Source organism: Lissotriton helveticus, chromosome 4_1 (assembly GCF_964261635.1).
Source record: "Lissotriton helveticus chromosome 4_1, aLisHel1.1, whole genome shotgun sequence".
NCBI classification, from domain to species: Eukaryota; Metazoa; Chordata; class Amphibia; order Caudata; family Salamandridae; genus Lissotriton; species Lissotriton helveticus.
Window position 1 is genome coordinate 204521957 of NC_136063.1, and position 24554 is coordinate 204546510.

The 24554-nt window shown below is 47.7% G+C and overlaps 1 protein-coding gene across 1 annotated transcript in view; it reads right to left on the reverse strand.

The window, feature by feature from the left end:
* Positions 1 to 1827: 1827 nt before the first annotated feature.
* Positions 1828 to 24554, reverse strand: part of CHRAC1 (chromatin accessibility complex subunit 1) — a 122361-nt gene continuing 99634 nt past the window's right edge. The window contains exon 3 of the mRNA XM_078686703.1: positions 1828 to 2714. Within this exon, the coding sequence (XP_078542829.1) occupies positions 2482 to 2714 (233 nt within the window). The 3' untranslated portion in view covers positions 1828 to 2481. The remainder of the gene's footprint in view (positions 2715 to 24554) is intronic.

Here is a 24554-nt window from a genome sequence, read left to right on the forward strand (position 1 = left end):
AACTGCAAATAAAAAAAAACAAAAGTAAAAAACATTGTGGCCTACTTATTTGCAATTGTTTGTTTTCTTTTTTTGCATGGTCACCTGGTGATTACCCATTTCAAGTTGCACTAAATCCTACACAATTACTTTACGTTTTATTACGTAGGGCTTATAAGTAGATCAAAATGATAATTCATCTGATTTGACATAACTTTCAAATCCTAGGGTATCTCTATATACATATATTAAAATTTAACAATTATTTTCAACCTAACTCCATCACTAACCATGTACTTGCCTGACTGTTAAATATATACTTGGGCCCGATAGAAGGGTATGTCACTATATTGAATCTGATGCAGTGTGTACACATCATGGAAACAAGATTTAATTGACGCTGCCTTTTCACACCGATGAAAGTTCTCATGGCAGCATAATATGGCCCCCACTTTGACTTGTCTTATGCGATCAACAAAATGAATGAATGCTCTCTTTGGCCAGACCAACAAATTATTGCCAGAAGAACGACATTCTGGAGGGAAACAAAACGGGAAATCACATGAAAAGGACACCGCAATTACACTGAACTGCCACATGAAGAAAAAAAAAAAACAAAGGCGAGTAGCCAGAGATCCTTTACAACAGAAAATACAAACTCAAGAAGCAGTTGTTGGAACATATGGGTGCTAATCCAATAACGAGAAATCATTTTTGTATTATGTTTAGCCGCCTTCAAATTAAAAAACAAAAGTGTTCTAAAATATTACTGACGCCAATGAACAAACTTGAATCGGGAGAATATTTTGCTAATCAGAACCTTTTGTCATCTGCTACGACAGCTGAGAGACTGAATGCACAATCCGAGACCTGCAGGTGATGTTCAGCTCTCCTTTCCATCATCCACTGATGAACCTAGCAAGCCCCCTTTACATGGTTTAAAGTGACAGCTATTATTTAAGCACAGACTAAGAATTAATTTGTCATCGTTGTGCTTTTATAGATTTGAATTTACATCAGCATTAGAGCCCAAAAAACACGATATATAGCAATGACAAGGCAAAATATACAAAGCAGTAGGTGGGGTTGGAGGAGATGAGCGTTGTTGGTGTACAGGGAAAAGTATATGGGATTAGTAGTCCAAGTGCTTAGTTAGTACAATAAATAAGCGCAGGGGCAGAATGCTGGGGTTGCTGAATACCAAGGCTGTTTAGTCCTCAATCCAACATAGGCCTTTGTGCTCTACTCTGACAGTGCTTCTTTATTCACATCTTCTTTCTCCCTTGGCCATTATTTTTCTATCTTTATATTCCTCTTTAGATCATCTTTGCAGCTTTTCATTCTCCTGCTCCAGATCAAAGTCTGACAATGAAAAAGAAGTCTCAAAAATGTGCATTCATGTCCACATTCTGCAATCATTAGCACAAATGAAGCGCGGGGCATTCCATGTCCTAAACGTCTCAACCACTGACTCAGGGAGGAAAGAAAGGTCTTTACTGTTCCTCCCATACAAATACTCACAAGACCCGTAGCAAGCTCACTGTTGTTGCATGAGCGGGGTCTCAAAAGAGTCGCAAAGAATTAGACACAATATTAAACAAATTATAAAATGACAGCTATCCGTTCTTCTACAGGGCCATAGCAGTGATCATTTATAGCCTTAATTTGACGTGTCTGCTTACCTGTTTATAAGCTCTAATGTTCTCTTATGCAGCTCAACCACAGATAAAGTACATTCTTAGTTCTTAAATTCACTTTATTCCAGTATTGCAGGTTTCATAAGGAATTACAAAACATATAGCTATATATTTACAAAACAGAAAAAAATGCAATACAGCAACAAAAATGTGATGGATATTTCTGGCAATTTAATATAGTTCACACAGTGAAATAGCATTTTCTTCTTATACAAAAATGTATATTTAATTCACCATATCACACTCGATAACAGTATCTAAACACCCAAACATTAAGAGATGAAAGCACTTGAAATGCACTTCTAAAATATTAAATATAATTTAATGAGCCCACAATTAGTATATTCCCTAAAGTACATTTAGCAAAATAAGCACACTAGATAACTAAAGAAAACGGATCACACCAAACTGCATTTTTGATATGATACCTGAACTCAAACAAATACATTCCCAAAAAATACAAACCCCCCTCCTCCCATAATTCTACTAGAAAAAGCAGGCTATCCACCATATTTACTTACCACTATGGTTCAACCCTTCTTTTCTACTACTGAACAGAAAAAAGGGCGGATTGCTAGCATGTTCCTTTTTCAAAGACTAACAATGCGTATACAACATAACATTCCAGATTACACACGTTCAGGTGATGGTCCCATTTTGGTCAAACTGCACTTCAGAAATCTCCACAGGTTTTAAGAAACGTAGTAACCAGCTTTCATGTTCGGAAATATAAAATGTTTACATCAAGGCTACTTTGAGCTGCTCAGGTCAACAACTGCTTCAAACATCCCCACACAACGCCATCCTAAGTATCTGTATCTTCTCCATCTTCACCGTCGTCTTCATCCTCTTCCTCCTCCTCCTCCTCCTCCTCTCCCTCTCCCTCACCATCATCTTCCTCATCCTCATCTTCGTCATTGTTCTCTTGGTCCACATCAATTTCCACTTCTGTCACCTCTTCCTCGTTGTCTATACCGTCTTGCTCTTTCTTCAGTAGCTGGAGATATTCAGCAATTGAAATTTTCTTAGGTAGTATATCTTAAAGACACAAAGAGACCGACATCAGATATACACCTTGCAAACCATCATGAAAGGTTGTGCAGAAATTTAATTTCTGTGCTCTTTAATTTAAAGATGAAGGTCAGTGGCACGAGGGACCAAGACAGATTCCTTTTTTCCATAAGAGAAGAAACCATTAATGAGTACTGTCACTTCACTACATAATCAACTTTATACTAATTGTATTGAAGTGGAGTTGATAAGGTTAATTAGAATGAAATTGTAATTAAACTGCAGATTAATACTGTTAGGGGCATTTCGAAATAACATGAAATTAACAGAGCTTTGAAGAAGGACGGTTTAAGCACTCATCCCGCACATTAACTTGTATTCCCGGTTTTTCACTTTGAGTTCTCTAGTTATTTTTTGGCATTTACAAGTTTTGCATAAGGTGTTCAGATGCCACCTTATTTGTGTGACCCCGAATTATTAGCTCCTCCATTCCCCAAAAGTCATGCACAACAATGTTTCACTTATGCTGTGAAGCATCATAACGGGGCATATTTGAAAGTATCTTTCGTGAAGCATAGATATGTAAATGTGTGCCCAGTGTTTGGATAGCGAAGGCATGCATTCGCGTTCTCAGGTTCGGACTGTATATTAATATTGATATTATGCAGAGGCTCAGCATAAAACATGTTGACATTATTACATTAAATTCTTGCTTACCAGAGGGGTAATGATGCTGGGCTGTGTGATAAACCAAAAAAAACCTTTATGAAGCCAGAGAGATGATTGGAATTCCTTGCTTATTATGCAGATTGTCAATACGATAAAAAATGTGAGTATCCCCCAACAATAAACACAAACGTTTATTATTTCAGATATTAGAACCAATACCATCTGGGACATGAATTTCAATGGGTTTGCTGTTATGCTATTGGAGTGTCTATGCTGCATAGTGGTTAGCTTCACAGAAGAGATTAAGTACATATTGCCAGAAAAGGCATGCTGGTACATCTGTACCAATAAAGTTTGAATATAGCACTAATAAAGAAGAGGCAGAAGATGGGAACTGTGCAAGAAACGTGTACTGGGGTTAAAAACACGAATTGTTGAATCATTACCCATTATTGTGAAGTCAATTATCCTTTGATTTTTCTACTAGGAAAAGAGCAATTGTTCCACTGGAATGAAAAGACCCAAGAGTTCTATGGTTCTTTTGGGATACTGTATGCCACCACTGTTGTATGGAAACTACCAGAGCATGTTCTCCCAATTCATCATTATGGGCGGTGCTTCTGCTTACTCAACCGGGGCCCTACTTTTACCTAAATCCCACGGCTCACCGGAGACTCTTAGTGGTCTACTTCTCTTGAAAACAGCAGAAAATTAGACAGTTTGGTAAGAGATACTGGAGGCACCATCTTTAGGGAGCCACTGACGTTCCACTGTGAAAATGACAATCGAAATCTAGGGTTCCGGAAAACAGAGTCATACATTAAATAAACTTGGTCTACATATTTCTTCGTTATTTTTATTGTTTTTAACATGGTCTATCCCGGTTATATAAATGCTAAGGCCAACATGCTTTAATTCTAAGATGAATAAGGGGGAATGTCGATCCTCCCAATAAAATGACAAATTTGTTATAAGGATGGCACAGTATTTTAAGAGGCAGTAATAAATTACTTTGAAGCCTTTTCGCGTAACTAGCTTTCTAAACAAGCATTGGCATAGCCAATAGGTCTCGCTTGTGGGACCTTAGAAGTATTTAGTTTTGCAGCACAATATCCGATTATGCAACAAGGATATTGTGCTGCAAAACTAAATACTTTTAAGGTCCCACAAGCGAGACCTATTGGCTATGCCAATGCTTGTTATATAGTGCGGACAACAGTAGTGATACATGAAGCAAAAATTACAAGTGAGCATGTTACAAAAGCAAACGTTACGTTACATGAGACAATAGTGACAGTTGTGCAAGTATCAAGAGCAAACAAAATACAAGAGGTAGCAAACGATATGTTCTTAGAGGAAACAAGCTTCTCGGCATTGCTGGGTCGGAGCAGCAGGCAGATGCGAGTGGAGCGCGCGCTGGAGAGGGAGGGGGTGGGAGGACTAGGCAGCGGGAGAGAGGGAGAAAGGAGCGCGAGAGCCCAAGGCGATGGCGGCGGCAGAAGAGCGAGGGAGCAGTTTTTATAAAGCGAGGACAACAGTAGTGATACATGAAGCAAAAATTACAAGTGAGCATGTTACAAAAGCAAACGTTACGTTACATGAGACAATAGTGACAGTTGTGCAAGTATCAAGAGCAACAAAATACAAGAGGTAGAAAACGATATGCAATAGCATATCTGAGGGAACACGGCCTGGGGGAAGATGGCTGGGGAGGGGGAGGAGAAATGAAAGGAAGGCTGTGTGCGGCGTAATTAGGGGAGGAGAAGCCGCAGAGCGCACGCTGGGCGAAGCCCTTTGATGTGCTGTGCAGCAAATGGAGGGAGGCTGATGCGCGTTCAGGTTTGAACACGTGGTTCACATGAACTTCATGAAAACGCCAGCAAAAAGCTGGTGGTTTCATGATGTTTTCGCCGCTTGAATTCTCGCTCCGCTCGATGCGCATGGATAGGTCGCGAGACCTAAAAAGCTAGTTACGCGAAAAGGCTTCAAAGTAAAATTCCCAGCATACATTTGTCCTACTTCAGGGTAAGGAAGTATAGCACTATAATTGTATCTCCACAGCACTTACTACATCTGAAGTGGCAGGTAGCATGCTACTCCGGAACAAATGTTATGTTGAGTTTGGTTGCAATGGAGCTGAAATAAGTGTCAAGATGCTTCTACGCCAGTCATTCTGAGTTCTGAAAGGCTTCACCTAATCTAAATATATGTTTGAGTGGCAATGCTCAGGAAAAGCATTAGATTACCTCATAAGTGTAATGAATGCATACGAGTAACAAGCATTTGCAACGCAATAGGTCTCGCATTAGGAAAGTTTGAGATATTGGTATTGTAAATTACACATTTTTTATTCATGTTTTGTTTTTGAAAATCGCGAAATTAATAGCTTTGTCATTTACAATGCCAGCAGTTATAATTTTCCCAAATGTGACACCTATAGCATTTGTAATGCAATGTTTTGTATTTACGTGACTTACATGTATTGATGTTACAATTAACAAAGGCTTTTAATTTTTTTAAATAATTAATACTTAAATAAAAGTTATTGTAATTTATAATGGCAATAGCTTAAACTTTTGTAAATAACTTTTGTGAAGATTATGTTCAGTGTATTTTATTGAGACAAAAATCCAAGAACATAAGTGAAATAACATCTTTTTGTGACATTTGTAATAAAGCTTCAATTATTGAGAGAACATATTTGAACAGTTGTTGTTGAACGATTGCACAGATTGTTGCTGTGGTGCCGCTGAGTGATGTGAGGTGAAAGGGTGAAGGGGTGTGAGGGTGTGTGAAGGTGAGGGGTGTGTGAAGGTGAGGGGTGTGTGAAGGTGAGGGGGTGAGGGTGAGAGGGTTGTAAGAGTGAGAGGGTTGTGAGGGTGAGAGGGTTGTGAGGGTGGGTGAGGGTAGGTGAGGGTGGGTGAGGGTAGGTGAGGGTGGGTGAGGGTAGGTGAGGGTGGGTGAGGGTGGGTGAGGGAGGGTGAGGGGGTATGTGGGGGTGAGGGGGTATGTGGGGGTGAGGGGGTATGTGGGGGTGAGGGGGTATGTGGGGTGAGGGGGTATGTGGGGGTGAGGGGGTATGTGGGGGTGAGGGGGTATGTTGGGGGTGAGGGGGTATGTTGGGGGTGAGGGGGTATGTTGGGGGTGAGGGTGTATGTTGGGGGTGAGGGGGTATGTTGGGGGTGAGGGGGTATGTTGGGGGTGAGGGTGTGTGGGGGTGCTGTGGTGTCGCTGAGTGATGTGAGGTGAGAGGGTGAGGAGGGTGAGGGGTGTGAGGGTGTGTGAAGGTGAGGGGTGTGTGAAGGTGAGGGGGTGAGGGTGTGGGGGTGTGAGGGTTGTGAGGGTGAGGGGTGTGAGGGTGAGCGGGGGTGAGGGTGAGCGGGGGTGAGGGTGAGGGGGGGTGAGGGTGAGGGGGTGTGAGGGTGGGTGAGGGTGTGTGAGGGGGTGTGAGGGAGTATGTGGGGGTGAGGGGGTATGTGGTGGTGAGGGGGTATGTGGGGGTGAGGGGGTATGTGGGGGTGAGGGGGTATGTGGGGGTGAGGGGGTGTGTGAGGGGGTATGTGGGGGGTGAGGGGGTATGTGGGGGGTGAGGGGGTATGTGGGGGGTGAGGGTGATGGGGTGTGAGGGTGATGGGGTGTGAGGGTGATGGGGTGTGAGGGTGAGGGGGTGTGAGGGTGAGGGGGTGTGAGGGTGAGGGGGTGTGAGGGTGAGGGGGGGTGAGGGGGTGTGGGGGTGAGAGGGTGAGGGTGTGTGGGGGTGAGAGGGTGAGGGGGTGAGAGGGTGAGGGGATGTGGGGGGGGTGAGGGTGTGGAGGGGTGAGGGTGAGGGGGTGAGGGTGAGGGGGGGTGAGTGTGTGTGTGTGGGTGTGAGGGTGAGGGTGGGTGAGAGGGTTGTGAGGGTGAGTGAGGGTGAGAGGTTTGTGAGGGTGGGGCTTCAAGACCAACCAGCCTTGGTAACTGGTGCGCCAGCATTAAATACCAGTAGGCCTAGATCTTCAAAACAGAGCTTTGGCAACTGTACTCAGCACTGTGGACTAATTACTCTGACCCATCCGCCTTACTTCAAGTGCATTATATCCTGGCACTGGTAATAAGACATACAAGATATCCGCCGCATTTGTGACAGTAATCCACCAGTCAGACTTCTAATCATGCCCTGAGCTTGTGTAGTGCTTGCAGCACTTTGAACTGTAGCCCTTACTGTGATGTCGCCAGGGTGCCATTGGCCCAAATGCAAACAAGGGCATTCAACTAATAACAACGCCAGCTTCTTACTTGAACAAATGATACAAATAGGTAACTGAAGCACGCAAAAGGCACAGAAGAAACCTGCAAATGCCATATGAGACGAGCCACCACGTTAGGAGGGGAAGTGGTAGCTTTCAGATGCTTTTACATATAACAAGACTTACCCTGTGAGTCCGGAGAGATTTGAACATGCACCGAAGGCGGGCAGTAACAAACATAAGCCGGAAGAAGGGGGTGGGGGGATGCTTTGAAACATGCACACACACACACACACACACACGCTACCTTGCCCTTTTCGGATGTAAATAAATTAATTTATAAAACAAATCGAAAGGCTTTTAAAATATATAACGCACACCTTTACTAAACAAGGCCAGCTGCAGGCGGGGAGGGCATACACTTCTCAGTGCCTCATAGAGCTGAAAGGGGGGCGAAGCACTAGATCTGCGCCTCGCCTGGAGGGTACAGGTGAGGATGGCTGAGCACAGGCGGAGTCATGAGGGCCAGTCAGATCTATCCTTCAAGGGTAGAATCGAGGCTGGGGCAGAGTCGGTGCTATGTGAGGCTGGGACAGAGTCGGCTGGGGCACAGTCATTGATCGTGTGAGACTGGGGCAAAGCCAGTAGGCATGCACGGCCGGTCGAGGTGAACGCGCAAGGGGGGCGGGAGTGAGCGTGGAGGAATGGTGACAAAGCCAGTAGGCATGCACGGCCGGTCGGGGTGAAAGCACAAGGGGGGGGGGGGGCGGGCGGGAGCGAGCGTGGAGGAATGGTGAACTCGCTATCTAACCTAAGAAGCGGCACAGAGGAAAACTAGAGAGAGGGCAACACAGCAACAGCATTTGAGGAGCAAGGCTACTGCAAACAAGCACGGTAGGCTTTCACTTACGTCAAGAAAAAAAAAAAAAGAACGAGGCACATGGCACTGCACGGCACCCTGCACGGCTGCATCTGGGGGCTGCTGGCCCTGCTGCCCGTCTGCTCCGGCGGCTCTGAAGTTGAGTGTGAGCCGGAGGGTGTGCAGGTCAGTTCAGCCAAGTACTTTGATTTGCAGGGGAGGGATGTGTAGGAGGAGGGAGAGGGGACAGAAGGGTGAAAGGGATCTGCCTGCGCCTAACAAATATGAATTTGCTCGTGTAAAGCGCTATGAAACCTTCGGGTCGAACTCGCGCTGTATAATCTGCAAAAACACATAAAAAGTTAGGGCGTCTTACATGAGCAGATCTGAGCGCGTGCAGAGGAGGCGCCTTCATAAAAAAGACATTAATAAAGAGACACGGCCGCGCGGCCGTGAAAGTGATAAATGGCGACACGGCCGCGAGACGAGCTCTATGGTGGGGGAGGGGCAGTTGTGAGAGGCTCCATGAGGAAAGGCAGATAGCCGCGCGTGCACGCACACTGAAGCTTCTAGCCACTGCCAGCCAGCAAACGTGGGTAGCACTTTTGAGCTCCCCTTTTACTTAAAGTTGAGCAAACAGCGCATGCGCCGTTATAGGCTCAACCTAAAAAGCGAGTGAGGGAAAGGGCGAGTGGTGGTGAGACGCGCTCTGTGGAGGAGGATGGGCAAGTAAGATAGAGGCAGAGATTGAGCCAGCGATGCGGAGGGGGCTGGGGAGGGGCGGCTGGGGAGGGCCTAGACACGGTGTGGGAGGAGGGGGCTGGAGATGCAAAACACTGCCAGACCAACGCGAGAGCAGGGAAAGACACTGTATAGGGAGAGAAGGGCATTCCTTTAAAGTCTGATGCGGGGGTGGGGGAGCGGCAGCCTTTGAAGTATGATGGCGGGGGAGAGGCAGCTTTGAAGTCTGATGCGCGGCACAGACAAATGGTGGTTTGTTTGTGCACGCGCCTGTGTCACATGAACTGTGGCTAATCCGCAGTTTTGGTAGAGTTTTCGGACCGCTTACTAGAATCTCGATAAACAAGCAATGCTTTAGGTCGAGACCTAAAAACCATGGGCTATTACATTTTTGTTTAATTCTATCTGGTCCATTAACAAAAACACACAGAGGATTTAATAACAGACTTACCCTCTACTCCAAATTTCTCCTATAGAAAGGTAAATACTTTGGTGATTAACTCCACCTACTCTGGTAAAAATACCCAGATTATTTTAGGTTAAGGTCTCCTAGATTGTACATTGGATGTGGTTTCAGGACTGCTAGACATACTCAGCCACTTGGCCTCCATATTATGACATGCCCTTTATTCACAATGCAAGCCCTGCTGTGGCAGATCTGGTCTGACTAGAAGTTACAGCCTCTGAAAGGTGTTTTACTCAGATTAAGAACAGATATAATTCAAGTTAACTGTCACAAATGCACAATGACTGCTTTGGGACATGGAACTATGAAACAGAATGGTTATTCACTGGATCCGGCGCCAGGGTAGGTCAAGAAACCAGCATTCACTGAACGTGGGACACACATTGGTGTCCGAACGATAGCCGGACTCCGTTGCAAGCCTACTTAGAAAGCAACTTTGGGTACCTATCTTAATACGTGGTATGTAGGTTTTTCACTTATCACGTTGTGTAGATAGTTTATTTGGTCCTGATGAAGTGCTTTGATCCTCCCGACGCTGAGAGCACGAAACAGGTCTACTCTCTAGTGGTCAACATAACATGTAGTTCACTGCCGCTCTTCCTGTTTTAGCCAGGCAGTTTACCTTCCCGAATAAATTACTATTAGGACTGGGTGACCTGTTTTAATCCACTCACTTCACATCTACACATACACACGAGGCCTCTTACCCCCATTACACCCAACGGCAGGAGCAGACGATCCCCGCCAAAGAGCCCCGTAATGGGTGCCAGTCAGGTATTGCAGGTCCGACCGGACGAGGGACAGGCTCATATGATGTAGCATGACACCTAGCTTGCTAGGTGTGTGAGAGCCCTTGTTCTGACAAGAGAGATCCCTCTCTCCCCCCCGTTTCTACTCCAGGTGGGAGGACCATCAATTGGTGCGACTCCCATCTGCATCTTTACGTTCATTCACTGATTCGGAGGCACTCCATACCCTTTTTGCTCACTATACCCTAAGCGCTTGACACCTCAGCGGTCGTTTACCGATCCAGAGACGAACCCCCCAAATCTGCGCTACTGTCGCCGAGCAGGGCATCAAATATTACATCCCAACTGACCACCAGTGGGAGCCCGCAGAGACCCAGTAAGTCTTCCATATGCAGGGAGATGCTCTCCGCCTTGGCCCATTTTAATAAAGCGCACCACCAAGGGCATGTGGGGACTCAGGGGATTTCCATCTCCTGGTGATCAGTCATCTGGCAGTTGCCAAACCCAGATCCAGGAAGTGGAATGTGACCTTGTGTTTTTTACTTCCGACAGAGAGATGTAGGATTCCCAGCGCAAGGGGACGGCTCGCCCGATACAGCGGGCAAGGATGCTGGCCACTTTGCTCCAGTATCTGCCAAGGTCAGGACACTGCTACAACATATGTAGAAGGTCAGCGTCGACCATCAGGCAACGGGCTCAGGCAGTGTCTGTGCAGTGGAAATATCTGTTAATCTTAGCTGGGGTGAGACGCGCTCTGTTCAAAACTAAAAATTGGATCTGGCGGAAGCGATGATTGCAGGGTATATGGGTGTGATCTCCAAGGCCTTTGCCCATTCAGTCAGTGAAAGGGCGTTCTAGGTCTGCCTCCCTGCGCAGCTTTAGAGGATCTAATGAGACTGCAGCAGGTTGTCTAATGGAGGCTGCGAACCATTGAGTGAGATGCACAACAGTACCCATCACATGTAAGTACTGAATCGTGAGATGTGTGGAGGTCTTGGTGGTTGTTAGACCTGACATCATTGGCGTGAGTCTCCCTTCCATTTTTGACGGATTGCCTCCTCTGTTTTGACCTATTTTTGCTGGTTGTATGTTTTGGGACCTGTGCCACTGCTAATCAGTGCCACAGTGCAAATGCTCCCTATGTTAAATTGATATACCGATTGGATTCCATGATTGGCTTATTTGATCTACTGTCAGCCCCTAGTACAGTGCACGATGTGTGCCCAGGGCTTGTAGAGCAAATGCTGCTGGTGGGCTTGCAGCACTGGTTGTGCCACCCACAGAAGCAGCTTGTAAAGTGTGTCTCAGGCCTGCCATTGCAAGGCCTGTGTGTAGTCTGTGACTACCATGTCGACTTGGCCAAGTGCACCCACTTGCCAGCCCCCAAACCTTCCCTTTGCTTCCTATTGGACACCCCTATGGTAGGCCCAAGGGCAGGGTGCATTGTACGTATAAGGTAGGACATGCTCTGATGTGTGTAGCATGTTCTAGTAGTGAATTACAGCCATTTTCGTTTTTCACTATTGAAGGCTACCTGTTCCCATAGACTAGAATGGGCAGTGAAGATTGTTACATCCCTACAATCCTAACTGACTCAGGGAACATAGTAGAAATTCGAGTGTAGTATGCCTGAACTCAGAATAATAAAATACATCTTTTAGTAAAGTTTATTTTAATATTCTGTGTTTGCAAATACCACTTTTTAGAAAGTAGGTATTTGCTTGCCTAACCATTTGAGCCCGCCTCTGCGGACTTGTGTATTCCTTGTCTGGGTTTGTGTGTGACAGGGCTGGGGAAATTCCAGGAGACAGTCTGGGACAGCCCAGCGGTGAATAGGGAGATTTACCTCCAGATGGGAGGGGGAGAGTGCACCTGGGACCTGAATAGGCTGGGCCTTCCCTCCACAATGCTGGCTCCACCCCCTGTGGCTTGTCTGATGTCTCTGCCCTGCACAGTGAAAGGAGAAGGGGAATCCTGTCAACAGAGTGCTCCAGAGCTGCATCTTCCCTACCCTGTGCTGGCTCCACCTCCTGTGGGGCGTCTGATGTTTCTGCCCTGCACAGTGAAAGGAAGAGAAGAGTCATGTAAACACAGGGCTCAGGAACTGGTTTGAACTAGGCAGAGGCCTCTCTGCCTTCAAAGAACAAAGGATTTTGGGGTATAAATATTGGGACCCAGTCCCACAGACTTTAGGTCACTTCTGGAACAAGAAACCTTTCTGCCAAGGAGAAGAACCAAGGAAGCTGCAGGAGTTTGGACTGCCCCTTTGCCAGTGTGCTGTTTGCTGGGTTGGCCTGCAGTGGTTACTTCATTGCCAAGGGAAAGGAGAAGGAACTTTGTAGGAGAAGGAACTTTGTAAGGACTTTCATCTACAGAATATTCTCCAAGGGCTTGAACTGTGCTTGCCTCCTGCTGAAGTCTCAGGGCCAAAAAGACTTCACCCCCAGCTCCCTCCTGAATTTCCTTGCTGGGAATCCTGACTCCAGTCACTTGCGTGCCGCTGGGAGCGCGACGCATCGAGAATAAGCGTGTCGCCGCCGCAGCTAAAATCATCACAACGCCGGAGACGCGAGAGTACATCACATCTCCCTGGAAGCGTGTGTTCATCGAAGTTGTCTGCTGTCGCATCGCCAGAGAAGCGCGACGCATCGAGAGAGCTGTCATCGCATCACCGGAGAAGCGCATTGCAGGGCCTGTCCCGGCTCCAAAGTACAGAGTCGTCGCAAGGCTGCCAGGGTGTCATCGCATCGCCGCATCAAGGGCGCCATCTTCTCGCATCACAACTGGATCATCGCATCGGCATCGCATCAAGGCACCATCTTGCGGACCGCAACAGGTTGAGAATCTACACATCACCTCCGCACCGGTAAGGCTCACGACGAGTCCCCTACTCTGCGCAAGCATTGAGGAAGGACGCAACCGTTCCCCCGGGTCACGGAACCGACACATCTCCCCTTCTGCGAGCCTTTTGTTTACTTTGCGTGCCGCATCCAAGTACTTTGTTGAGAACTTTGTCGCATTTACCAACAACTTGAACTAAGAGACTTTTATCATCCTTTAAGTAACCTTTAGTATAGTATTGTGGATTTTTGTCATTTGTGGTCTTGTGTTTAAGTCTATATAAAGAATACCTATTTTTATAAAACCTCTGTTGTGTCCATCTGTAGTGCCATCACTGTATTGCTGTGTATATTCACAAATGCTTAACCAGACCCTCCAGTTTATCGCGATTTCGCGATTCACGAAAAAATCGCGAAATCGGCAGATTACCGCGATGGCCGCGATAAAAACCATATTGGCCGCGATATTAACAAGTGAGACAGCAAAACAAAGAATGCCTGGCTGTGCGCGCCGCCCCCCCCCCCCACTCGTGTGTGTCAGCAGCTTCCCGGGACACACACAGAGAGTCAGACTAAGCCTCATTAACAAGTGAAAGGTCTTTAAATGACCTGTGAAGTACTCGGGTGCTGCTGGCAGTTCAAAACTGCCAGCCGCACCCGAGTACTTCACAGGTCATTTAAAGACCTTTCACTTGTTAATGAGGCTTAGTTTTTCACGCCCCCGCCTGTTATCCTCGGCTCTGGCAGGTGTCAGGGGATTGCGGTGGTGCAAGCTTTCATCAGACAGTCGGCTTCCTGCACGGAGGATCACAGACCGGAGGGAGAGAGAAAGAGGGGTTGGAGGTACGTGTGAGGAGAAGAAAGGGGTGAAAGAAAGGAGGAGTGGCTGGGGGCACATGTGTGAGGAAAGGGGTGAAAGCAAGGGAGAGTGGGGCATTTAGAAGGAAAGGGAAGGGGTAAAAGAAAATGGAAGGATAAAGGTGAAAGGTGGAGCGCAAAGGTAAAGAGGAGGAGCAAGAATGAAAACTGAGGGTATGGGGCAGGTGAGACGAGAAAGAAGGGGTGAAAGAGAGGGGGGGTGAGCAAAGAAGTCAGAGGTGGGAAAGAAGGAAAGGGTAGTATGGGGTGAGAGAAACTGGGCGAATGAAACTGAAAGGTGGAGAAAAGTAGAGAGGAGTGAGCAGGAGAGAAAGAGGGAGGGTGAATGCGCGAGAAAGAGGGCGAGAGAGGAAGGGGAAGAAAGACAGTGTCTGGAAGAACGAAAGTATGAGAGTTAGAGAGAGAAGAGAGGGCGAGGAAGGGAGAGAGGGAGACAAGAGAGAACTAGAGAGGCAGGGTGCTAGAGAGATCCGAAGATGGAAAGAGAGAGGGACAGGGGATAAGAGACTGGGCTGATGAGAGAGATATCGATAAGGAGAGAAAGATGTGTGTGTGTGAGAGAGGATGAGTGAATGAGGCACAGAAAGGAAGGGGCATGAGAAACAGAAAGCTGAATGGGACAGTGGAAAGAGTGCAACAGGAAGGAAGATAGAGGAGCTAAAAGCGGCAAAACACAACTAAGAGAGGGAGAAATTGGAGGCAGAAAGAGTGTAAGGAAGGACGGGTGACAAATGGGGTCACTGGAGGCCGCTTTATCAAGGTCCAGGGCCAAATAAATGCCGCAAAATTGCCGCTAAATTTCCATTTTTGTGCCGCTAAATTTCCATTTTTGTGCCGCTAAATTTGCTAATCCATGCCGCTATATCCTGGGGGGTCTGCTTAACACACTGCCTCTGAGATAAGCCTGTCTGCTTGTGCCAAGCTACCAAGGGGGTGAGCAGGGGTTATTAAGGAGAGTAATCCCCTTGTCCTGACTTAGAAGTAAGGGTCCCTATTTGGACAAAGGTGATAACCATTGCCAACTAGAGACCCCCAGATCTAACTGTGGTCAAGTCTCCCCAGTGAACCGCAAGGGCCGTTATAAGGGAACAGTGGAGCAGGAAGCAGCCCGGGTGTAGCCCCTCCTTTGAGACAAGTGTGGTGTACGGTATAAGGGACCCCTTCTTGAAGAGATCCCCAGTTTCATGGATTTCAGCCCCCCTCCCCCAGTTGTGCAGTTCGGCCGCCATGGTGACCAGTAACCGTCTGGGCATTCCCTGAAGTGGTATGGTGGGGGCATATGGTATTGTGGAGCGGGTGACAAAGAGGATTCTGATGTAGCATTTGTGTGCAACTCTAGGCAACATGGAGTCTATGGCCCCGGGCTTCGAACAAGGGTGGAACAGGTGAAGTAGGGAAGAGTGTGGTAGGGGCGGGCTAAGTATAGCTGTGTCGGTGAGGTGAAGAGAGGCCACCAAGCTGGCAATCCTTTGTAATTGTGCAGCAAGATAGTTATGCACCAAGTTAGGAGCTGCAAGGCCGCCCGATCCGTGGAAAAGTAAAGCTTCTTAATGGAAGCACAATGGTGGGAGGTGCCTCAAATAAAATCTCTGATTATTTTTTCCAATCTAGTAAAGAAAGGAGGGGGAACATAGATAGGAAAATTAGTAAAATAATAGAGGAGCAGAGGAAGGATCACCAACTTGGTGAAAGCAATCCAACCCGTGACAGATATCGATAGAGTATCCCAAAACGTGAGCTGAGCACGAATAGCTGACATCGCTCTGCCCAGGTTTCTGTCGAAAAGGTCATTCGTGCGTCGGTTAATGCAGACAAACCCATTCAGATCCGGATGGACCAAGGCAGAGGTGAGGGGCATGAAGATGCCCGTATCTACTCTAGGAGTAGATACGGGCATCAGGGCTGCGGGAGCGCCATAGAGTCATTAGGGACCAGTGATTGAGCCATGCGCGCAGAGCTTGAGCGTTGGATGTTGCAGAGGTGCACGTCAGGGGCGGGACCAGAGAGACGTTGAGAACAGAATTGAAATCACCCCCTATAATCTAGGGCTGGCCGCTCCAGCAGGCTAGTACCCTAGAAAGGAGTTTTGGTCTACGCTGGGAGCGCAAATCGAACCAATAAGGAGGGGCTGGCAGTTTAGTGTACCTTTGAGAAATACATCTGCCCTTTGCATCAACCTCGACCTCCTCCACTTCGCAGGGAGCCCCCACCTCACCCATATCAGAGTGCCTCTAGCTGAAGAGGAAAAATTAGTGCTATACACGTGATCCCACTAGCGGCGGCGCAGCCGCTCTGCTTCAAGAGAAGTGAGATGTGTCTCCTGGAGCAGTGCAATGCCAGTGGACCTACGGTGTAGGTATGCGAAGATGGAGTTCCTGCTTGAGGCGGAGTGAAGACCTCTCACGTTCCAGGTGATGACATTAATGTTGGCCATAAGGGATGGTAGTAGTGTCTGGGTTCAGTCAGCATTGTGGTATTGTGAGGGAAGAGCAGACAGGCTCAGCGAATGCAACTATTTGGGAAGGACATAACAAGCTGGCATTATAATGTGTAACTTTATAAGAGCGAACTCGCAACGCGAGCTGACCTAAACAGGAGAGCCTAACCATGGCAACAAACGGGCAAGGTGACTCGGCTGAGGTGGGTGGGTGGGTGGGTGGGTGTGTGTGTTATGTTATGTTATGTTACGAGTTTGTTAAAGCGCGACAGCTGCCCCAGCAACGGGGCGTCCCGGCGCTGAGAAACCATAGCATAACCTACTGGGAGGGGGTGGGGAGGCCAGAGGCTTACAATAGTGGGAACAGGTGAGCTTTTATTGCCTTGCGAAAAGCGGACAAGTTGTCAAGGCGGCGGATGCTCAGGGGAAGGGAATTCCAGAGTTTTGCTCCCAAAAGTCTGAAAGAGCGACCCCCGACACGGCAGAGTTTCGTGCGGGGGACCACTACTAAATGTTGACCTAGGGAGCGGAGGTTACGCTGGGGGGTGTAGGGTGTTAGAAGCGGACGGAGGAGTTCAGGGCCATCAGTTTTGAGGATTTTAAAGGCAGTGGTAAGGGCCTTAAATTGGATTCGGGCTTCCACTGGGAGCCAGTGGAGTCTTTGTATGGTGGCTCTAGCAGAGCATCTTCTAGGAAGGCCAACTATTGCCCTGGCCGCAGAATTCTGAATTCGTTGAAGCCTGGTTGTTTCAGCTTTGTTAGCGCCTAACAGTAGGACGCTAGCATAGTCTAACCGGGAAAGGATGGTGGATTGGACTATAAGCTGCCGTGTTTTGGGGTCGAAGAACCCTAGAATGGAATTAAGGCTTCTCAGCAGCCCGATACACGTAGCTGCTACTCTTTTGGTGTGAGTTTGGTAGCTCAGCGAGGAGTCCAACCAAACTCCCAGGTTTTTTACCAGAGATTTAGAAGGAGGGATGGGGCCCAGCAAGGGGGGCCACCAGTGGTCGCTCCAACAGCTGGGGTTCTTACCCAGGAGCAGCACCTCGGTTTTCCCTGCGTTCAATTGTAAGCAGTTAGCCGTCATCCAATGGGCGACTGCAGCCAGTCCATCCCTGAATCTCGTGGCAGAGGTTGAGGGCGCCTCAGTGAGGGTAATTACCAGCTGTGTGTCGTCAGCGTACGACACCAGCGTGAGGTCCCATTCTTTGGCCACTGCCGCGAGAGGCTGCATATACAGGTTAAAAAGGGATGGACTGAGCCGAACCCTGCGGAACTCCTTGGCCGATAGAGTGTGATCGGGAGGTGAACGGGGGTGCTGAGACACGGAAGGATCTGCTTGTCAGGAACGAGCGGAACCATTCGAAGGTCAGATCACTGATCCCTATGTTTTCCAGGCGACTCAGCAAGATATTATGGGAAACCATGTCAAAGGCTGCGCTGAGATCGAGTAGTATCAGCGCAGCACTTTGACCGGTATCTAGTACCCTCCGGAGATGTTCGGTGGTGGATAGAAGGGCGGACTCCGTACTATGCCCTGGCCTGAACCCGTGTTGGGAAGGGTCCAAGATGTTATTTTGGGCCATGTGGTCTGATAGTACGGTGTTAGCATGGGCTTCTGCTAGTTTGGACACCCAGGGGAGCAGTGAGATGGGCCTATAGTTCTCCGGCTTTGTGGGGTCCAGGGTAGGCTTTTTGATAATGGGAGTGACCCATGCCTGTTTCCAACATGTAGGAACGGTTGCCGAGGAGAAGGAGAGGTTGAGGAGTGTGGCCAGGGATGGAAGAAAGAAGTCCAGAGCCTCTAAAAATTCAGCCGGTCTCATGGGATCTGAAGGGGCACCGGATTTCACCTTTCTGCAGAGTTTAGCTAGATCCTCGTGAGAGGTAGCAGGTAAACAAGTAAGTCTGGTGCCTTTAAAGGGGGAGTTGGAGGAACTAGTGCGGTCGGAAGGATGCTGTGAGAAGGTGTTGTAAATTTTCCTCACCTTTTCAATAAAGAAGGTGGCGAGGTCCTCACACTGCTGAGTGGAAGAGATACACGAGGCAGGATTGCCACAGTTTTTCAGCTTTTGAACCAGTTTAAAAATGGTTTTCGTAGGGTTGGAGCTGGAGTCGATTTCCTTGGCATAGAAGGATGCACGGGCCGCGCGTATAGCTTTATGATATGATTTAAGTTTGGACAGGTAAAAAGCTTTGTCCTTGTCCTTATAGTCCTTTCTCCAGTAACGTTCAGCTACTTTGCATTCCTTTCTAAGAAGTTTCAAATTTTCGTCATACCATGGATTAGAGGGGGTGCTACGTCCTCTAGTCCATTTGGCAGGTATGAGGGCGTCGAGTCCTTTAGTGATCCAGTCCTGAAAGGAGGCATACGACGTATTGATGTTGTTAGTGATTGCGAGGTTAGGTTCTCCTAAGATAGCGGAGAGATCCTTATTTTGGAGTTTATGCCAGGGCCGTTTCAGACAGGAGGAAGGCGAATCCTTGTTGGATTGGGTATCGGCCGATATCACAAATTTGATGAGAAAGTGGTCAGTCCAGCCCATGGGTTTGGGTGGATCAGCTCTGGCTTCCAGGATATTGGTGAAAACAGGGTCGAGTAAGTGACCAGCAGAGTGTGTAGTGGACTGTATAAGAGGGATCAGCTGTAGGGCTGTTAGGTCCGCCAGGAGATTACTGATGGTAGGATCCGCGGTGGAGTCAAAGTGGAGATTTAGGTCTCCCAAAATAGTAAAGTTGGCGGAGCTCATAACCAGAGCGTGGGCTACCTCTAAAAGTTCCTCCGTAAATTTAGAGGTGGGCCCCGGGGGTCGGTAGATGAAAAGGCCAGAGAGGGAGAAATGAGGGCTAGTGGTGATTTTGAAACGGGCGCACTCACATCCCGTGATGTCTTCCTTCAGAAAGGAGCAAGAGTATGGCGTTCTGTAGATAACGGCAATGCCGCCTCCCCTAGAGTCTCTATTGATGGATATCAGAGAATCCATCCGGCAACGTAAGGTTAGGAATGCTGGTTAGCTCGTCCTTGAGCCAGGTTTCGCACAAGAATAATATGTCTGGGTTCTCATCGGTCAATAGAGTATTGACCTCAGGATGGTGCTTTACCAGGGACCTGACATTAAGCTGAAAAATCGTGAGCAGAGTATGTTTTCTTATACTGGCTTTGTGTCGAAGTAGGCTCGGCTTAGATATGACTAAGTTACAGGATTTACAATGAAGATCAGTCTGGCCAATGCAGCCCACTAGCTTGTCACAGCGTTGGCCCGGGTTAAGTGCAAGGAGATAGTTTTTATCATAGTGGTATGCCGTCCGTGTAATTTGAGCAGGGGGACCGGCGAGAGGCGATGACTTGGCGATGACGGGCGAAGACGGGCTTGCCTTAGGCGCGCCTTTGGCGCGCAAACGGCGAGCCCGCTGCGCCCGTCCGCTGCGCGTACGGTGAAAGCACATACTTTATCGAGGGAGAGGGGGCGATGGGCGTGGCCTCCAAGGGGGCGTGGCCTATCTGCACGCCGGCAATGGCGCCGTGAATTGTTTGTAGTTTTTAAGTCCGCTGACAGCGCAGAGACAGCTGTGCGGTGTGCTCAGGATCCGAGTCCTGTGGTGCCTGGGCAGGTAGGTGCTTTTAAAATCAGCAATATTTATAAGTGACACACAAAATTTTAAAAAGAATTACAGCCAACTCCCGGCTTCCGCCTCAGGAGGAACGAGGTTCTGGCAGACAGCGCTTGTATTCAGCGTTATATACCGAGCGAGAAAGGGGGCGTGGCCTCCAAGGGGGCATGGCCTATCTGCACGCCGGCAATGGCGCCGTGAATTGTTTGTAGTTTTTAAGTCCGCTGACAGCGCAGAGACAGCTGTGCGGTGTGCTCAGGATCCGAGTCCTGTGGTGCCTGGGCAGGTAGGTGCTTTTAAAATCAGCAATATTTATAAGTGACACACAAAATTTTAAAAAGAATTACAGCTAACTCCCGGCTTCCGCCTCAGGAGGAACGTGGTTCTGGCAGACAGCGCTTGTATTCAGCGTTATATACCGAGCGAGAAAGGGGGCGTGGCCTCCAAGGGGGCGTGGCCTATCTGCACGCTGGCAATGGCGCCGTGAATTATTTGTAGTTTTAAAGTCCGCTGACAGCGCAGAGACAGCTGTGCGGTGTGCTCAGGATCCGAGTCCTGTGGTGCCTGGGCAGGTAGGTGCTTTTAAAATCAGCAATATTTATAAGTGACACACAAAATTTTAAAAAGAATTACAGCTAACTCCCGGCTTGCGCCTCAGGTGTGTGTGTGTGTGTGTGTGTGTTGTCAAAGTCAAACTCCTATCCCCTAATGTTGGATTGAGCAAATGGGAGAGATATCTTATACTGTTAACATGGTGAGACCCTGTACAATGCCAAGATGGGCCATAATACAGAGCTCGGGCGGTCCCAGCACAATATACAGCATGATCCCTCTACTTCCCCAGCCACCCCGTGTCATCTCGATGGCCAACTGTGTGCCAGGGTATAGTGCAGGAGAGGGAGGGTCAACCCACCCACTGGGAAACAGTATAGACAGAGCAATCAAATGATATTGCCCGAGGTCCCGGGGGGGGGGGGGGGGGGGGGGGGGGGGGGGGGGGGGGCACAACAGGGGTGGGAATGGGTGAGTCCGGGTCCTCAGACCATGCCTGCAGCAAGTCCTCCGCGCTGAGTGGTTGAGGTGGTGACAGTCTTGGTTCCGGAATAGGATTCGTGCTGCGGAGTGTTGCCGCCGAATGCAGCGCCACCTGGCGCTCAGATATTATCTGTTCACAGTCCGGGGGACCATCCGAAGGGATGCAATGGCGTAGGCTGCACCTTCAGCAGCCACGCCTGTTGCGTCTGGGTGCCAGGGGGGCCTTAGCAGGTCTGGGAGCCGCGGACAGGCCAGCCTCCTCCAGCCAATCCCAAACGTTGGAGGGAGTGTCAAAAAAACAGGTGGTACCATCTTACACCATCCTCAGTCGGGCCGGGAACAATAAGGAATATTTTACCTTGAGATCCTGCAGCTGGCGCTTCAACAAGGCAAAGGAGTCACGGCACCTTTGAACCTGAGTGGTGTAGTCCGGGAAAAACATGATAGAAGCATTCTGGACAGTGACTCCTGACAGCTTCCTGATTTCTCCGAGGATCGCGTCTCTGAAATTTAATAGCCAAAACAGGAAGGGCAGCGGACGGCGCCAGGCAGAGGCCTCCGAGCCGAGACCTGATGTGCACGCTCCACTACAAATTGAGAAGACAGGACTCCCGGATGAAGTAACTCCGCTAGCCAGCACTCGGTGTAACTGATCAGGTCACGGCCCTCTGCGCCCACGGGCAGACCCACCACTTGCACATTGTTGCAACGTGAGCAACCCTGAGTGACGTTGTCCTCCTGTAGTGTGTTTTATCTAGGTACCTGAATCAATATCCTATTCTTTGCCCTTGTCCGGTTATAAATCAATAATATCCCTGCAACGGCACAGAAACCCTTTTCATAATTCGGTCATAGCGCCTGCTGTCACATTAAGCAAGCCTATTCCTCCAGCCCCCTAGAAAGCACACCGAGTTCTTAAACAAATCCAAGCCTCCGGCAACCTGGGAAATCCCCGCCTGCTATTGTTTTGATTTCGTCCGAGAACTCCTGTAAAGCACTGTAAGAACGACCAGTTCTTAGTGACATCTTTATTGACGTCTTATGTCCATCCTTACGTCAACCCCGGCGCCTTTCAGGTATAAATATCCCAACGCTGCCTTAAGCAAACACATGGTGGTGGCGAATCTGGAGCAGCGACTACTTGCCCGAGAGCCCAGCTGACGCGAGAGCCCACAGACGCTGCCCCTCCCTTTTGACGCGCTGAGAAAGACGCTGTCTTTTCTCTTGCCGAGAAATCCAGCCTCCGGCGTTTCCAGCTTACCCTTGCGGGTGACTGGGATATCGAGTCCTGAGAGAGAGATACCAGCCCTCCTGCCTTCTATTACCCAGGTACTGAACTGACTAAACCCTTACAGAGAATTCTTGAGTCAGATTCTTGGCAAACCAAACTTAACTTAAACTGCTACTTACTTACTCCTTCCCACGTATTAGGCTTAGGTCAGGTACACCGGGGTAGGCTTAGTCAGAAGCACCAGTTGAGTACGATTAGTCAATGTATATATGTATGTATCTATTTTATCCATTTTAAAGTATCATATGGCTAAGAAACCATATCAATGCTTTTACAGTATTATTTCATAATCCTGCTTTTACTGTATGCACTCCACTTAACTATAAGTATTGCACTTGTAGCAATTCATTTCTCTTGTATGAGGAAAGAGACTGCTCAATAAATAACACTTTTTATTGAAAACGTCCGTCTCTCTTTTTCTCTGCAATCTGGTGAAACTAAGTACGCACTTATTGACTGAGTGAAATAGCTGTCTTTTGTTTTCACACGACTCTAGAGATATACTCTTATTCAGAGAGAGCAAAGTTGTCATGTTTTATGGTTGTCAGAAACTAAATCCCTTCTTGTCTATCCAGGGAGGTTAGACTCCTCCTCGCTTATTCGAGAAAGTTTCTAGTGAACTCTGAGCTAGCTGGCAAACACTTAAGTCTAATATAGTCAGTAGAGACCTAGATAAACTCAGTCATACGTTTACACTACTGAAGATATTATTCCAATGCGCAGAGCCTATTGGGACTATAGGAACTACACTACATGGCGCCCAACGTTTGGTAAGGCGATAAATCTAACGCAAGACATTAGAGTAACTCAGTCGTGCTTTTTCACACAGACCCTTTCTCCCGTAAATACTCCAAAGACGTCTGGAGTGGGTCAAAGGTTAAAAATCCGCCGAAACTTAGTAGGAAGAGATTTCTATGTATAGTTTTTGGTTTATTCAACATTGAAGGATACAGTGTTCCAAAATATTGTGCACCTAATCTTTGTTTCCTTGAAAACTTAATCTGCAACAAAAACCTTCCTGTCAGTAAAAATGTCAGACGGTGAAGAAGAAAGGGAGGCAGCTAGAATAGCAGCTCGACTCCTAGAGGAAGACAATAGTCTCCTACAGACTGACCCGGATGCAATACTCATCCCGGTCAACATAAGAAAAACTATAACTCTTAAACTAATAGAAAATGGACTAACATCGAGAGGTGGTACAGTCATATTCGTAATTGAGGCACATGAATATCGGCAGACAGAGGTATTCTATTCATGGATAAACTTTCCAGCAGCAAACGCTGTCACACGTGAGTTCCACTATTACAAAATAGAGGAACCTCCGGATGACTACACTCCTTTCGAGGAGGTGGAAATCCCATTAAAATACCAAGAGCATCTGCTCTGGTTTAAAGGCGCCCTAAAACATAATAATCACATCACCAGGCTCGGTCCACTAGGTAGACCAGGAGCAACGTGGCCGGTTCTAGCCAGCTACACACCACATCCTGACATTAATAAAATGTCAAGCGAAGAACTCTTAGTTAAAATAAAACAATTAACAGAGGCATATAGAGACTTAGTTCAATTGGCAACTGAGGATATAACTTTCCTCCAGAAGTTGAAAGAAACAGATATAGCAGAACAACCATTTGAACTTGCCAGAATCATAGAAAAATCCTATGAAGAGCTAGGAAGAGATAGTTTGGGTGGGAAATCAGTGAAACCCCAACTAACTGAAAATCCTGAAAAAATATTTATTAAAAATAATCTAAACACTCCAAAAAGAGCTGGGATGGAAATAAACAATCCACTCCCAAAGAAAAAAGATTCCAGTCCAGAGGAAAGTCTCCTCGGCGGAGAGAAAGATCTCCGAACCAAGGACACAAGTCTCCCCAGAGGGAGCCCTCTGAGAAAAGATACAACCTTAGAAATAGGGATAATCTAAAGAAACCTGATAGATATCAAGATATTGATACACGTCCCTCTCGATCTTTTCAGACTTCCTCGCAGAAATCGGAAAGAAGAGGACGGTCAGAACACAGGGAAGAGCACGTCAAGTCCAAAGACAAAGAACCTGCTCA